This window comes from Macrotis lagotis, chromosome 3, assembly GCF_037893015.1.
Source record: "Macrotis lagotis isolate mMagLag1 chromosome 3, bilby.v1.9.chrom.fasta, whole genome shotgun sequence".
NCBI lineage: Eukaryota > Metazoa > Chordata > Mammalia > Peramelemorphia > Peramelidae > Macrotis > Macrotis lagotis.
In genome coordinates this window covers 97,556,364-97,572,257 of record NC_133660.1, presented here as the reverse complement: position 1 = coordinate 97,572,257, position 15,894 = coordinate 97,556,364, and the positions used below count along the sequence as shown (strand labels likewise).

The following is a 15,894-nucleotide window of genomic DNA, read 5'->3' as shown; positions in this document are numbered from 1 at the left end:
GAATACAGACCGAAGCAAGCCATTTTTCACTTTATTTTTTTCTTTTGTATGAGTCTTCTTGTACAACTGTATTGGGGATAAATTAGAAGCCTTTTCAATAAAATAAGGGGTGAAGCAAGGACGTCTATTATCATCTCTATTAAAAATGACCAATATACAATTGGACATGGACAACTTATTCTTTATTGCTTTCTATCTCAGAAAGGCTGGTGAGGGTACAGTAGGAAGGGGGAATAGAATTTGGAACACAAATCTGTAAAAAAAAATAAAGAAGATTGGTGATGGCTTCTTGTACAAAGCAGAATTTTACTCAATATCTTAAGGAAATGATCTAATCCAGAAAGAGAGAGATGGGGGTGGGGATTGATGAACATTTTTGGACGGACATTTCCCTGAGAATCCCTTGACATCATCCCCAAACCTCTCCTCCTTTCCCCCAGTCTCTGACAAAGCGGCCCTTCTCCTTGTCAAGGGTGACCTAGAGCATCTGAGCCCATCCACCAGTAGACTGCCCCCTCTACTCTCCTCTTTCTCTAATTTTCAATCTCTTCCTTAAACACCGACTCTCTCCTTTGTGTCTTCAGACAAGCCCCCAACTCTCTGTGGTCTATCTCTTCTTCCTTTCCCCGCTTCCATTTACTCTCCTGTGACTCATTCCACAATCCTTGACAATCCTATGAAAATAGTCCCCTGTTGCCAAGGCGTATGATCTCTGGGTCTTCAGCCTTAATTGACCACAAAGCTGCTGCATTTGATGCTGTTTTCCTGAATTTTCAGACTGTTGTTTTTTTTTTCCTGGTTCACTCCCTAAGCACTAGTGCATTGGGTAGACCCTCTGCCCTGCCAATTCCACACACACACACACACACACACACACACACACACACACACACACACACGTGAAGGAGTCCCAGGACCCCGCTTCGCTCACTCTCCTAGCAAATGCAAACGACACGGACGACCCAAGGCTTGGAGACTTGATACCCCCGTGATGGTGGGCACTTTAACTTCTATGAGTCTCCGTTTCCTCATCTCTAAAATGATGGGGGTGGGTGTTGGGATGCTTCTAAGGTCATTTCAGATTGCACCTCGATCGTTCTAAGGTTGCAAAACAGCGAAAAGAATACTGTAATTGATGTATTTGGATAAAAAACAAATTCCTGTGCTGGGCGAGTCATTGTGCTCTTTCCGGGCCTCAGTTTACCCTTTTGCAATCTGGTGCGGCCACGTGAGGTTCTGGATTCCGGACCTGGATCCTCGTGAACCCAGTCGGGCAGGCGGGGGGAAGGGCTGGTGTTCCAGATCCCCCCCCACCCCGCAGCCCTCCCCCGCGGACCCAGGGAAAAGGTTCGCAGACAAGCTCAGCCCGGTTGCCCGGGCAACGGCTTAAGCCCGCCCTCTCACGCCGTCACCAGCTCCGGGCTTCTTGGAGCGGGGCTCGCTCTAAGGCGGCTGATTGGTTAGGAGCCGAGGTCTCACTATCCTCACTCCATCGGCTCGACCAATGAGAGCGGCAGCCGAGCCCTAGCCCCGTTTACGAAATATAACGTCAACCCCCGGGATCGGACCAATCGGCGATCAGAGGCCGGTCCTGTCCTCCGCCCCAGACCGGCGCTCCGGCCAATAGCGAGCGGCGGGAGCCGGTAGCGGTGTCCACAGTTTGGTGCGGGGTGTCTGTCCGGAGGCGCGGGTCCGACGCAGGCTCCCCGGGTTCGCTGCTGCGGCCTCTCCTTGGCGCGCGCGCTTCTGGTGAGTGGGAAGCGCCTCCGGGGCTGGGGGCGCCATGGGGAGCTGGGGACCGGGACGCGGGGCCATGCAGCCGCGCGGCCTTGCCGCACCCCGGGCTGCGGGAGGGGGTCCGGGCCCGTCTGCGCCTGCGCTCCGGGGGAGCCGGGCCCGGGCCGAGGATGGAGACCGGAGGCCGGCCTCGCAGCGGGGGCGCCCGGGCACAGGCGGGGAGGGAGAGAGGGGGGAGATGCCCCGGGACGCCCCTCGGCAGCGCAGCAGGCAGGGCGCAGACTCCCGCGGCCCGGGCCGCCTTCTCCTCGGCCCCCCGCGGCGCCAGCCAAGGGCAAGGGCAAGGACGAGACGCGATGTGACTCAGGAGCATCCCGGCCCGGCCCGGGGCCCGGAGGGGCTGCGGCTGCCCGCGCCGACGCCCTCACCCCTTGGGGCACACGAGGCTTCTGCCCCAAAAGACAGGCCACTTGCGCCTGCACGCGCGTGGTGCAAGTTCCCATCGCCGGCGGCCTTGGCGGAGCCTCCACGGTCACGGTTACATCAGAGGAGCCCGGGGGTCGCGCCAGCCGCCGGCCCGCAGCGGGAGGAGGGCTCAGGCCTCCTTCGGGGGTACAGAAGGGATCGACGTGCATAGACTCCCTCCCCCCACCCCAGTATCCCCTTGTTGATTTTGCTTTGCACCATCTCCTCTGCTCCTGACCCCCCAGGAGGAGGCGGGCCTCGTCTCTGCCTTCCTGGGCCACTGCAGTAGCTGCTAGTGTAGATGTAAACAGATATTTGCATCCATATAATCACTTATATATGAATATGAGATATTACCTGTGTATTGTTTGTGTGTGTGTGTGTGTGTGTGTGTGTGTGTAAAACTCTGTTTTCTTTTTCCAGCTCCTAGCCTGTACCTTTCCAGGGGGGACCTGGAGGAAAGTCTGAAGTGTGTTGGGTATATCCTCACACCATTGAGATCATATCCCCAGGACCCCTTTCTCCTCCCCTTCAATGAAACTAAAGGGACATCCCCGATTCTGCTACTCTGTATCTCTGTGACCGGAACCAGTTTAATTCACTTGTCTGGTCTCATAATTGTCAGAAAAGTCTATTTAGAACAGAAGCTGATGAATTTTTTTTGCGTCGTGGGCCCCCTTTAGCAGTCTCTTGAGGTCTCTGATTGGATCCCTTCTCTGATTAATATTTTAAATGCATTAGATTATAAAGGAAACCCATTATATAAGCAAGTTCATGGAAACCCTGGTTTAGGAAATTGGCTCCCCTGTATTAAGTCTGTGAGTGAGCTAAGGATTCTAGAGCATTGGGATGAGTGAGCTAAGGATTCTCAGAACATTGGAGTAGGGCGTGGGCAGCAGTCTGGCCCACAGACGCAGAGGCTGCGCATCTTGTACTGACAGGCAAGTAAGGCCAGAGAGAGAGAAGCAGGACTGGGGGCCAGATTGGCATTCAGATTATGAAGGGGTTTAAATGACAGATTTGAACCCTTTATATCTTATCCAATTAAACTCTAGGGAAAGGTGGCAGAAAAGCACTTATACTTTTTCTTCAGAGAGTATGAATTATTTTCTATAAAGTGGATGGTCTGAAACTGAAATCAGCTACATATAAAATCTACCATTTTGATTGATATGAAATGACATTCTGTTTTACAGGTAGTCTTCAGATGCTTAGGCATTTGTACTTTGAACTTTAAAAGATTTAGTGATGTTGCCCTCCATCATCCCATTTCCAACTGGTTATCTATAGCCATCTTAAACTCCACATGAAACAAGTCATTATCTTCACCCACCATCCTCTGAAAGATCCTACTAGAAATTGTCCTTAAATCCTCACTGTCTTTTCCTTCCTTATCCAATCTGTTGCCAAGGCTTGTGATTTCACCTTTGCAGTATCTCTCTTCTGATACTGCCTCTCCCTGGAATTGCCCTCCTTTCTTCATTCCTAGAGCACTGCAGTACTGCTAGTTGGTCTGTCTTCCTCAAATCAGTCTGGCCTCCATTTAGCTGCAAGTGATTTTCCAAAAGCACAGCTCTAACCATGATACTTTCCTTCCCATTAAAAACTCCATTTGCTCTAGGATCAAATAGAAAATATTCTTTTTGATGTCTAAAGCTCTTCATACCTTACCTTTCCAGCCATTCTAAAGCTTACGTTCCCCTCCCCCTACACATTCTATTCTTCAGTCTGGTGACCCTGGCCTACAAAGACATTCTGTCTCAGTTCTAGGCATTTTCACTGTCTGTCCCTGTTCTTGGAATGCTTTCTCTTATCTCTACCTCCTGAGTTCCAAGTTCCTTCATGTCCCAGCTAAAATCCCATGTTCTTCAGAGAGCCAATCCTTCTTCATTCTAGGACCTTCCCTCTGTTGATTGTTATTTATCTTCTTTATAGTTTGTGGTTGTTTACATGCTGTAAGCTCCTTGAGGTCAGAGATTGTCTTTGGATTCCCAGTGGCCTGGCACATTGTAGGCCCTTAATAAATACTTAATTGATAATTTCCAGATGAAACAGTCTCAAATTGGGCCTTGCATCAACACTTCACAAGACATCTTAAGAAGATGCCTTGCAACTTCTTTGGACATCTTTTGCCTCTTCATATTATTATTATTCCTACTATCTCCCCACCCACAAAAGCTTCAGCTTGCCTAATGGTTTCTTGCTTTGAAATATTTTAAACAACTGATTTTTAAGGCATATTTCCTTGACTACACAGACTGTGCCTTTGGCCTCTCCCTGTCTGTCATCAGGCAATTATCTGCTAAATACTGGGGATGCCAACAAAGGCAAAAACATGGTTGTTGCATTGCCTCCCCTGGTAGCCAAATCTACCAGGAGAAGATTTTCTAAAATTTTTAATAATGGCAAATGTCAAGAGTATTTGCTTTTATTAAGACTAAAATTTATCATATTAAATTGCTAAGTTAGTAATGTACTTCGAAAACACTAGGTGGTGAAGTGAATAGAGTACCAGCCCTGGAGCCAGAAGGACTTAATAATTATCCAACTGTGTGACCTTGGGCAAGTCACTTAATCCCATTATCTTGCAAAAATCCAAAAAAAACCTCACACAAACATGTTTTTAGTATTTTTTTCTACTATATTACCTGACTTTTTTTTTAATTAAATTTTTTATTTCAGCTAACACAGTCTACCTCATTTATCCGTAAACAAATTCCAGCTTTGACCATGTCCAAAAAAATGTGTCTCTGGGATTTTTCTGTAATCCTGTTTTTTAAAAAAATGTAGTTAGTGAAAAATGAGTTAATTGAAACTATTCCTTTGTCAGATAACCATTGGAGCCTTCTAGAGACTACTTTTCTTAAAATAAAGGCAGTAAAGGCAAACATTGATTCAATATGTGCTGACTTTCTCATTAAATTTGTACACGGTAAAGAACCAATAATGAGTTCAGAAAATCAGGTATCGTGTTTTAGACTTAGACTTGGAAACTTCCTGACTTGGGTCATCTTTTTTTTTTTTTTAAATACCTGAACTCCAGTTTCTCATCTGTAGAATAAAAGTTTTGGAGTAAATGGTTTTTAGAGTTTTTCTCTAACTCAAACTTTAAATAAATTTGAGTATCTTACCTTATAAACTTGAGTTTTCCCTCTCTTCCCTGCAATAACATCTTCTAAAGATTTATTGTTTTTACACCATAGTTATTTCCCTTTGATTTCTAATCTGCATTCAGTCCTCTTTTTAAAGAAAAGCCAACATAGTCATTATGACTAACAGTGTACATACAGCACATTCCACTTTCTTAGTCAACCCTACCTTTGACTGAGAGTGTTTATAAGGTAATTTTATTAATAAACTTAATCACTAAAAAAAAGTCTAGTGGATGAGATAATCTGCATTTAATTCCAAAGTACCTTAAATTTTTGAAAGTTCTATTTTTTTATAATGTTAAAGAAAATTACTACTATTAGTTTATATAATAGGACGTGGTTTTTTAACTGAGTCCTAATAATGAGCCGCATTAGCCTGAATAAATTATTTTAGCATTATGTTACGTGCTTATAGTCATAACTAATTTGTGTCAAGAGGCACACTTTTTGAATGGGTTAATTCTGCTGGAGACAGACAATTGTAAGTATTTATTTCTCTACTAAGGAAGTACTCAAAATTACTTCAAAGACAATCCTTGGTCAGTATAATTTCAGGTACCATCCAGAAAAGGGACAGATCTTAGTAGCATATTGCTTTCAAATATAATTCCCTAAACAGATTATTATTTCTATTTGAATTGAAACAGAAGAAAAATACCCCCCAAAAAACTTGTTTGCAAAAATTGAACAGTCTGATTGGGTAGCCAACACATACCACAATGTTCTGACAGAGTAGATTAGAAGTAATCAACAGAGAGAAATCATAGACTTTATGGGAGGAAGAGAATTCCAGGCATGGAAAATGTTCAGGTTAAGAGATAATGTATGGGAGGAACAATAGCATCTAGACCTGTGTTTCAGGATCTGAGATTATGTGAGGAAAGTTATAAGCAGACTAGAAAGGTAGAGGGTACAGCTTATGAAGCATTTTCTAAGCAAACAAAGGATTTTATATTTGATCTTGGTGGCAATAGCTAGCCATTGGAGCTGATTGATTTTGGGGGAGATGAGTGACATGGTCAGATATGCTTTTAGGAAGATCATTTTTACACTTAAGCAGCAAATGAACTGGAGTTGATGAGTTAAGAGAGAGGGATAGTAGTTCAGTTAAGTGTTGAGTGGTGTGAATCAGAGTAGTGGCAGTGATAGAGGAGAAAAATAGAAGAAATGACATGTTATAAAGTAGGAAAGACAAGATTTGACAATTGATTGGATGTGGCGGCGAGAGTTGGCATCTAGGATTGCAACCCCGAGTGACAGAGAGATTAGTAGCAATAAGGAAGTTAGAAAGGGAAGAATGTATGCTTTTTTCACAGCTTTAGGGACTTTTAGTAATCTTTAAAAAAAAAAAAGTTAAAATTTAGTAGAGGGTCTTACTATCAGTTTGTTTTATTTTCTTTTTCAGAATAATAAAGCTGGAGAAATTTGAATAATGGCTGCAAATGAAAGTGCCAACATCTTTGGTTCAGTATCCTTGGCAGTGGAATATTTAGATTCCTTATTACCTGACAATCCTCTTCAAGCACCGTTTAAAAATGCTTGGATATCCATGCTGAATAATTACACAAAGTTTCAGATTGCAACGTGGGGATCACTCATAGTTCATGAAGCACTCTATTTCTTGTTTTGTTTACCAGCATTTTTGTTTCAGTTTATACCTTATATGCAAAAATATAAAATTCAAAAGGTGAGTAAAATATATGTGAGATTGCATAATTTATTATTTATAAATGTTCAAATTTTATTTTTAAAAATCTCTTTAGAAATCTTTGCCCTTGAATGAGTTTACTTCTCTCATAGCACTAGGGAGACTACATCATTGACATCTTTCTTCAGTTTTAGTTGTATTTCACTTTTGAAAACTCAGGTTTCTAGATTATGACTTCAAAATGGCTTTGACTGTACCTTCTCTTTCCCTTGTTATTTTTGCTTCCCACAGTTGAATTAATAATTGAGTAGATGAAATATGATTTGGAGGTAGAATTCAAATTCTATATATGAAGTGGAGGTGATTCCTAGATTGACAGTTTTTCACTATACCAGTAACACTGATTACATCTTAACATCTGTCATTTATAAATTATTTAAGTGACAATTTACTTAATTTCTCTGAACTTCAGGTTTCTTATCTGTAAAATGGAAATAATATTACTTGTTCTCAGGATTGTTTTGGGGGAAATTGCATTGTATATGCAAATTGTTGTAACAAGTAGATAAGTCTACCTCCTATTGAAGGAAGTGAATAAGTGTTTTCCGTTGAGTTAGACTAGTTTCCTGTCTATCCATGGTATATTTGGATGTTTGCTATATTTGTCATGTACTTTTACCAGCATGGTCATTCTCTTGAGGACCTACGGTGTAAAGAAGATTAAGGAACAAAAACACAAAATAGAAGTGTAATGGGTAAAAAGGTTTGAGAGGAAATTTCTAGGTAATCTAATCATTTTATTAATTATTGCCAGCATGTTACTAATAAAAGGATGGTCATTTGGCCATCGCTCTCTTGTACCAAAGATCAGTCCTTGAGGTAGGCCCACAGTTTAGATGCCCTTTGAAGAGTAGGATTTCTTAAGGGATACCTAATCAGTTTTGATTGGTTAACACAATGGGAAGTAGAACACATGCCTTAGACCATTCAAATCTTGGTCAAAGAGACATCAATTTCCATATCACCTGTGTTAATAATAGCAAGAATAGACATTTTTCCAGATTTTTCTGAGCAAGCACTATAAGCAGGAATATACTTATTAGCTCAAACTTAGAATTCCTTTTACTGTATGATTATTAGAGCTTAGCCTGGTTAAATCTCTTATTATTTTCTGAATGAGGAAGTAGAAAAAAGGGCAAACCTTGGTTTTCCAGGTAAACCTGATTAAATAATGACTTATTAAATATGAGAGAAATAATTTCTCATGGAAGAAAGAAAAATGGAAAAAGGACTCATGCCTTATGACTATAAAATAAATGAAACTAATTTTTCTTGATTGGTAAACCTGACCCTCAAATCATTTTAAAAGTGTTTGAGCATAGTAGTTGTTATAAAGGAGAATAAGATTATTTGGATGAGTAAGTCCCAGTATATATTTTCACAAGAAAAGTAGACAATCCCAAAATACTCAGTCTTAATACTTTGTGGTTTTCCCTCAAACAGTTCTTACGAAGTGTTCAAATGTAAGGTAATGTCATAATCACAATTCACTATCCAAAGTCAATATACAGATTGGTGACTGAAATAGATACTTGATTTTGTGAATTAAAGTTAGCCTTTGCTGGCCACATTACTAAGTAAATCTTTCAGGCCTTTTGTTGCTAAATAGCAAGTACTGAGGATCAAAAGATGGAAAATTCTTTACAGGCAGGTTTTGGTCTATGCATTTGAAAGCTCGACATGGCATATTAAAAATGCTTGGATGTCCATGCTGAATAATTACACAGTTTCAGATTGCAACATGGGGATCACTCATAGTTCATGACTCAAAATGAAAAGCCTTCAATTGTGTTTTAGGGACAGGGTTAAAAAATGCAACAAATCTTCCTGGACTTATTTTTTGAAAGTCACTAAATGGTTTTAAATATCTTCAGAAAACCTTTCAAAGATGTCTATCATAATTGATTCCTAGAAATCCTTCTGAATATTTTGAGTTCAAAAAAGGTGATCTTCCTACTTTTTGAAGGAAAAAGTTAGGAATTGAGGAGTACACACACACACACACACACACACACACACACACACACACACACACACACATATATATGATATAGAAGGCTTTATGGTATATTCTGATTTATAATGAATTAAATACTTTTTCCTCTCATTCTCGAAAACTTGGAATCAGTTCCTTGTTTAGAAATATATTTCTTAATTTTAGCATAATCTCTGACTTCCTAAATGATAAGTTTTCCTGAGATGAGTGCCATTGAGAAGCTGGAGTTGTTTGTTTTCCTTCTCTACTTGGTTTCCTTAGGGAGCCTATACAGCTTCCATAACAATAGGAAAATTCTGGCAATACTTACTACTTTATTGGGTGTCTTCTACCTTATGTCCAGTAGGAGAAGTTATGAGCAGCAGAATATTAATTTGGTTTTAGTTGTTAAGTTTGAAAAATGACTGAATCTTATTTAGCCTTTTTGCAGTTTCTTCATTTATAAAATCGATATAATTGTATTTGCTATGAAACTGATGAAAGTTTTGGAATTAAGGAGCACTAGATTAACTTCAAATGCTCTAAGGGTTTTGGGAATCAAAACCCAAAAGATTTAACAAAAGTATTCAAGTCCTCAGTACTGGTTAATACTGAATATATGACTTTTTTTTCTCCAATAGGAAAAACCAGAAACTTGGGAAGGCCAGTGGAAGTGTCTCAAAGTAATTCTCTTCAATCACTTTTGTATTCAGCTACCTTTGATTTGTGGCACCTGGTACTTTACGGAGTATTTTGATATTCCCTATGATTGGGACAGTATGCCAAGATGGTATGTAGATGAGCCTTTGATTTTTACAATAAACTACTGTTATATTATAATTTATAATGACTAGAATTTAAGTATATTTCTAGATGCATTTGAAAATAAATGAAGCATATTAAATGTAATCTCAGTTGTTTTATTTTTGTATGCATTTCATTGCTGAAGAGGGAAAATTTGCTTGGGAAATCATTTCTAGAGATAGAAGTTTGCATGGTGCCATAGAACCCTAGAGTTATTTGGAAATGTTGAATTGATGTAGAACATACTTGAGTGGGGATCTCTTCAGCCTTCCTACAAATGATCAGTCTCATTTTGAATGTCTCTAGTGGTTAGAAGTATCTCAACGCTTTAATTGTGAGGTTCTTTTTTAACCCCCTTTTATCAACTAGATATTTGCAATTTTTGTCCATTGGTTTTAATTCTGCCCTTTTTTGTGATAAGCAAACAAAAGTTTATTTAATCTTCTGCTCTTTTAATGTTTCCTTTTCCTCTTCTGATTTGTATACCAGTGCTGGTTTGTATTGATCATCACTTTTCCAAATGCTTACAAACCACTCTTAATCATTTGTAGAATTTTCACAGGAAATTCTATACAAAATGCCATTTTGCATGTTTCATTGCCTGTGCATAACTTTTTTTAATGCTCATTCTAAGAGAAGCAGACTGTTACAATAAAAAGAATGCTTGGAATTTGAGTCAGGGAGACTCAGTTTGAATCCTGATTCCAAAATTTATTAGCAGTTTTATCACCGACAGATCATTGAGCTTTCCTTCCTATAACATGAAGATAATAATAACTATGGTGCTCACTTGAAAAGATTGTTACAAGACTTAAATATAATGCATGTAAAGCATTTTGTAATCTTTAATGTGACATCCCACCTGCATATCTCTGATTACAGATATGATTCAACATTGGAGTCTATATCTGTGGGTGAGAGTATAACATAGCTTAAGTTAAAAAGAAAAACAGAGAGAGAGTGGTAAAAATGGAAATATTTTATGATTCCTAATTTCATTTTTATCTGTACAGGCACATGCTGTTGGCCAGATGTTTTGGCTGTGCAGTGATTGAAGATACCTGGCACTATTTTCTTCATAGACTTTTACATCATAAAAAAATATATAAATACATCCATAAAGTTCATCATGAGTTTCAGGTATGTTTCATATTGGAAAATATGATTTCATGAAAGAATGAATTAAAATTTTGTTAGATTTAACATAAAATAGCAAAATTGCTAAGAACCTTAAAGTTTTGGATGATTTAGAGGGGGTTTTAGGTTTCTTTGTTCCTCCTGCCCCACCACCCTTCTTTGGTGCTAGTTAAAGAACACTTGTTGGGACAACTAGATAGCACAGTAAATAGAGCACTGGCCCTGAAGTCAGGAGGACCTGAGGTCAAATGTGGCTTCAGACACTTAAATGTATGTGACCTTGGGCAAGTCACTTAACCCCATTGCCTTAAATAAAATTTAAAAAAATTTTTTTTAAAGAATTCTTGTTGTTTTTAAAGAGGCGGTTGTCCAAATCCTTACCTGCATATGTCTTGTCTTCATGGTAAATTAAGTATTGAACAAAATTATATATTTATTTCATCTCTTCATTAAACACAGTCCTGTTACCTTGGCATCCCAGTCTTATCCTGCTGCCTAACTGAAGAATTGTGTGTTGCTCTCTTGACTGTGAAAAGTCAGAAAGGACTATATCATTCATATCCTAATTTCCTTTATCTATGCAAATATATTTTGATGTGCTATTTATATACATAAAATATACAGTATACAATTTATATATAATATTATATTTAATATTTTTATCTTTAATTTCTACATCACCCCTCCAAAAGTCATTTTTTTCACTGAGAATCCAATTTCACAGCTGGGACATTATATGCCATCCATGGTGTCACCAACATAAAATTATGCATTCCTAGTGATGAAAGTCAGTCAAGAAAGAATTGTTCATTAAATATTTGTAAAGTATTAGCAACGATATTAAATCCCTTTCAAAGCAATTAGCTTCTGTTGTGCCTGTTATACCAGGATGCTGACTGTCAGTCATTTGAGATCAGTTTTGAGAATCCCAATAAGGTCTATTTGCAGTAGTTTTCATCCAGGGTGGTTTTCTTAGAACTGTTGATATTTATATCATTTGGGGTTTTTTAAAAATTCTTTGGTTAATATATATTTTTTTAAAATAATCTTATCTGCCTTTTGTAGGCCCCATTTGGAATAGAAGCTGAATATGCACATCCTCTGGAAACTCTCATTCTTGGAACAGGGTTTTTTATTGGAATTTTACTCTTCTGTGACCATGTAATTCTCCTTTGGGCATGGGTCACAATTCGCTTGATAGAAACTATTGATGTACATAGGTAAGTTGTGAATCCTTTTTAGGTAATAAAACTGTATTATATATATCCTAATGATTAGAATGTGCTGTTTACTTGAAGATATGTTTAGATACTCTAGTTTTAGAACAGTAAGTTTTCTTCTCTCTTTTAAAGTTTTCACAGTAATTTCATTCTGTTTTGGTCTCAAATCCACAATTTTTTTTAAACAAGCAGCCATTTTCTTCAACTCCTCTTTCTCTCTAGTTATAAACAAACAAACAAAAAAAAATCCTCACAACAAATATTCCTAGTTGAGCAAAACAAATTCATTCATTGATTTTGTTCAGAAATATATGTCTCATTCTGCATTTTCAAGTCCTTCACTTCTCCAGCAGGAGGGTGGGTATCTGTTCCATTTTTGGTCCTCTTATCATTGCATTGATGAGAGTTCTAAAGTCTTTTTTTTTGTTGTTGTTTTTGTTTTTTGCAAGGTAATGAGGTTTAAGTGACTTGCCCAAGGTCACACAGCTAGGTAATTATTAAGCATCTGAAGCTGGATTTGAACTCAGGTCATCCTGACTCCAGGACTGGTCCACTGCGCCACCTAGCTGCCCCCTCTAAAATCTTTTAAAGCCAAAACAGGAATTTTTCATCCTTAAAGAATGAGCATATATTTCATTGCATATCTCTACACAGAGACTTGAAGTAACTACTTCTAGATTCTAAGAACAAAACTCCCCTTTGTAGATTTCCTCCCTACATATTTGATTGGTCATTAACAGTTATCAAAAACCAAAACAACTTTTTAAAAAACACTCCTCCATTGATTTGTTTTCCTCTGAGATTGCCTTCTGAATGCTTCCTTTGATTCTTTCTTGTCTTCCATGAATATACTACATTTCTTTAGTTAAAGAACATGCTCTGATTTTAATTTAATGAAATAAGCTTGAATTCATATCCATATTGATTTCTTAAAATTTCCCTTTCAGTGGTTATGATGTTCCTCTCAACCCTTTGAAATTCATACCATTTTATACTGGTGCACGGCATCATGATTTCCACCACATGAACTTCGTGGGAAACTATGCTTCAACATTTACATGGTGGGATAGACTCTTTGGCACAGATTCTCAATATATTGCCTACTCAGAAAAGATGAAGAAATTGAAACAGCTGGATAAAAAGACCAAATAAACATCTGTAAACTTTCTGGAAGATAAACACCTAAGAGAATGGTAGCTAAAATTGCTTCAAGGGGGCCAAAACAAGCACATATCCTGGCTGCTAAATGATAAGAACATTAACACCCTGCTGTTATCGCTCTAGTGAGAACTTTTTTCTACTTTACATACAACCTCTGTATATAGAAATATGTATATACATAATATATATTTAATAATTATAGATTTAATGAGGAAATTTAAAAGGCCATCTTATAAAAAAGCAAAAAAGCCTTAAAAGTATTATATAAATTTTTCAAACATCTTTTTGAGATTAGTAATCCATAGATTCTGAAGGAAGATGAAGTTGATGAACATTAGCCTTTTAAAAATAGAATGCCCTTTGTGGGAAACACAAGTTTGTGGTCATGACCTCCTTTTGAAACTTGAGCATATTTTTTTAGTCTACCTAAAGATCAAAATATGAAGAGTTTGTGCAAGATTAGGTTTTACACTGAATAAATCAAGCTTCAATTCAAGGAAGTCTTGGTTGCATGTGCAGTAGCCTTGCATTGCCATAAAGCACAGGATTTATGGGAAGGGCTGAACTTTGGTTGTCATTCAGAAAACTTCTCTTTTCAAAGGATTCCTGTTTAGTTGCAATGTGCTGCAGTCCTGGATTGACCTAAGTAGGGGATTTTAGGCTAGAGGTTTTTGCAATATACTTGATTTTTTTTTGTTAAATTGAGCCTTTCTTGCTACTCCAATGGTTGTTTTTTTTCCTTATGTCTCTTGCATTTACATGATTTTGATCTATGTGTTGTAACAGTGAACTGACTTGCTGCTGTTTGCATTTGTGGCTATTGGAATAAAGATGTTTTTGATCTGTGATGATCTGTAGTTTTAATCATTTTTTTTAAAGTAGCTAATTAGGGTACTTAATTATTTCTAGGAGGAATGTGGGAGCCATTCCAACTAAGAAAGTATAGGAGTGTGGTGTTTTTGTCTTTGTTCATAGTATGTCACCAGTGTATTATCTAGGTAGGGAGGGTGGGTAGTGTGCAGCTATGGAGAAAACACTGCAAATGAAGTCTGAGAAACTAGCTTCCAGTTCTGTCACTCAATTGCTTTGAACCTCAGCTTCCTCATCTGAAAAATGGAGATAATACTAGCCTACCATAGAGTAGCGATGTTTATTTTACCAAATACAGGAAGAAATGTTAAAGACAGGATGTTTGAGATGCTCTTGTCTTGACCTGTGGAAAAAAGTGGGAGGAGATAGAATAACTTTTTACTTTGCATTTTGGAAATGTAGATGAAGAGTCAGGGAGAATGCTAATATTTAAATGTTGGATTTTTTTAGATTTTCTTGATAGGGTTGGTGACTTGGATTCTAGAATCAGAGGTTGTTTATTATGCCATTTTTCTTCTATCTCTTTTGTCTTGGGCATAGTGGTTTTTTTTCTTTTTGTACTAATTTTAGGTCATGGCCTGTATTAAAAAAAAGATATGATTATCCAAAAGATTCCTTGCTTAATGAACATATTATTTATGTATATATTTGTGACCTTTTTTAACACTTAGAAAGTTATTACTGCTGAACTTTTAGCACCACTTTTGATGATTTTAACATCCTTTAGATAACAAAGCTCCACCATTGTTACATTTTTCAGTTATATTCTGGATCATTTTTTTTCAAAGGGATACATTAGAAAAGGGAAAAAGAAAGTCCCAAAGTAGAGGAAATAATCAAATTAAGTGATAATATTTAATTTTGGTACTTTGAGTTTATCAATGTGGCTACTCCCTCTGACAGTAAGATGCAGATCAAAACCCCTCTAACTGCTTTCTGTGTGATCCCACATTTTCCTATAGTTTCTTCATAGATGACTTACACAATGAAGCCTTCATGTAATCCTTTTAGTATCATAAAGCTATTAATGGGCCACCTGAGTTATCTTTTGAGTTTTAGTTTTCACTATTTGATTGCATAGCCCTCCTTGTTTTCAGTGAAACAAACCCATTTACTAGTTGTATCTTGAAACAAGTGACTCACCTTCTCTGAATTTTCTATAAAATGTAGAGTTGTGCCTTCCTACCTTGTGAGAGGCAGACAAAATGGTACTTAAATGTTTATGAATTCTAGCTTTTATGCTAGGTGGGTTGCAGTACAGATCATCGTTGGTGTCAGAATGCAAACTTGGGCATACTAAGACCTACCATGCATTTTTCTACTGTCTTTTCATACTTATAATTTAATTATTTGAAATCATATGTTAAAAAATATATTAATAAAATTATTTTTGTGATTGATGGTACAGAATTGTTTTAACCTATGAGAATTATGATATTGCTATCTTAATTTCACTTTTTGTATAGTAGATATTTGTATAGTAGATATTTTTTTCAAAATTCTTGAATTATCCACTATAGCACTGTTTTTAGTCAATAGATTTTGAATGTTTTTTGTTTTTGAAATGCTTAATTTTAAGAACATTGTGAATTATAATACTTTCAGCACTAGGTGATAAAAATGCAAAAAAAAGTTACTATTTCCAAAGATGTATTTATCCAATAA

At 37.7% G+C, this 15,894-nt stretch overlaps 1 protein-coding gene across 1 annotated transcript; it reads left to right on the top strand.

The window, feature by feature from the left end:
* The first annotated feature begins 1,672 nt into the window (after nucleotides 1-1,672).
* Nucleotides 1,673-15,550, top strand: LOC141517716 (methylsterol monooxygenase 1). Its single transcript, XM_074229008.1, has 6 exons — nucleotides 1,673-1,749; nucleotides 6,760-7,041; nucleotides 9,679-9,827; nucleotides 10,855-10,981; nucleotides 12,044-12,198; nucleotides 13,146-15,550. Exons 2-6 carry the CDS (start codon nucleotides 6,787-6,789, stop codon nucleotides 13,348-13,350), a joined length of 891 nt encoding a protein of 296 aa, XP_074085109.1. The 5' UTR covers nucleotides 1,673-1,749; nucleotides 6,760-6,786; the 3' UTR covers nucleotides 13,351-15,550.
* The last annotated feature ends 344 nt before the right edge of the window (nucleotides 15,551-15,894 follow it).

Excerpts from the sequence above, each read along its gene's own strand:
- LOC141517716 (XM_074229008.1), top strand. The coding sequence starts at position 6,787 with ATGGCTGCAAATGAAAGTGCCAACATCTTTGGTTCAGTATCCTTGGCA. Across the intron at positions 9,828-10,854 it reads TGGGACAGTATGCCAAGATG|GCACATGCTGTTGGCCAGAT; the intron begins GTATGTAGATGA and ends TTATCTGTACAG. Across the intron at positions 10,982-12,043 it reads AAGTTCATCATGAGTTTCAG|GCCCCATTTGGAATAGAAGC; the intron begins GTATGTTTCATA and ends TGCCTTTTGTAG.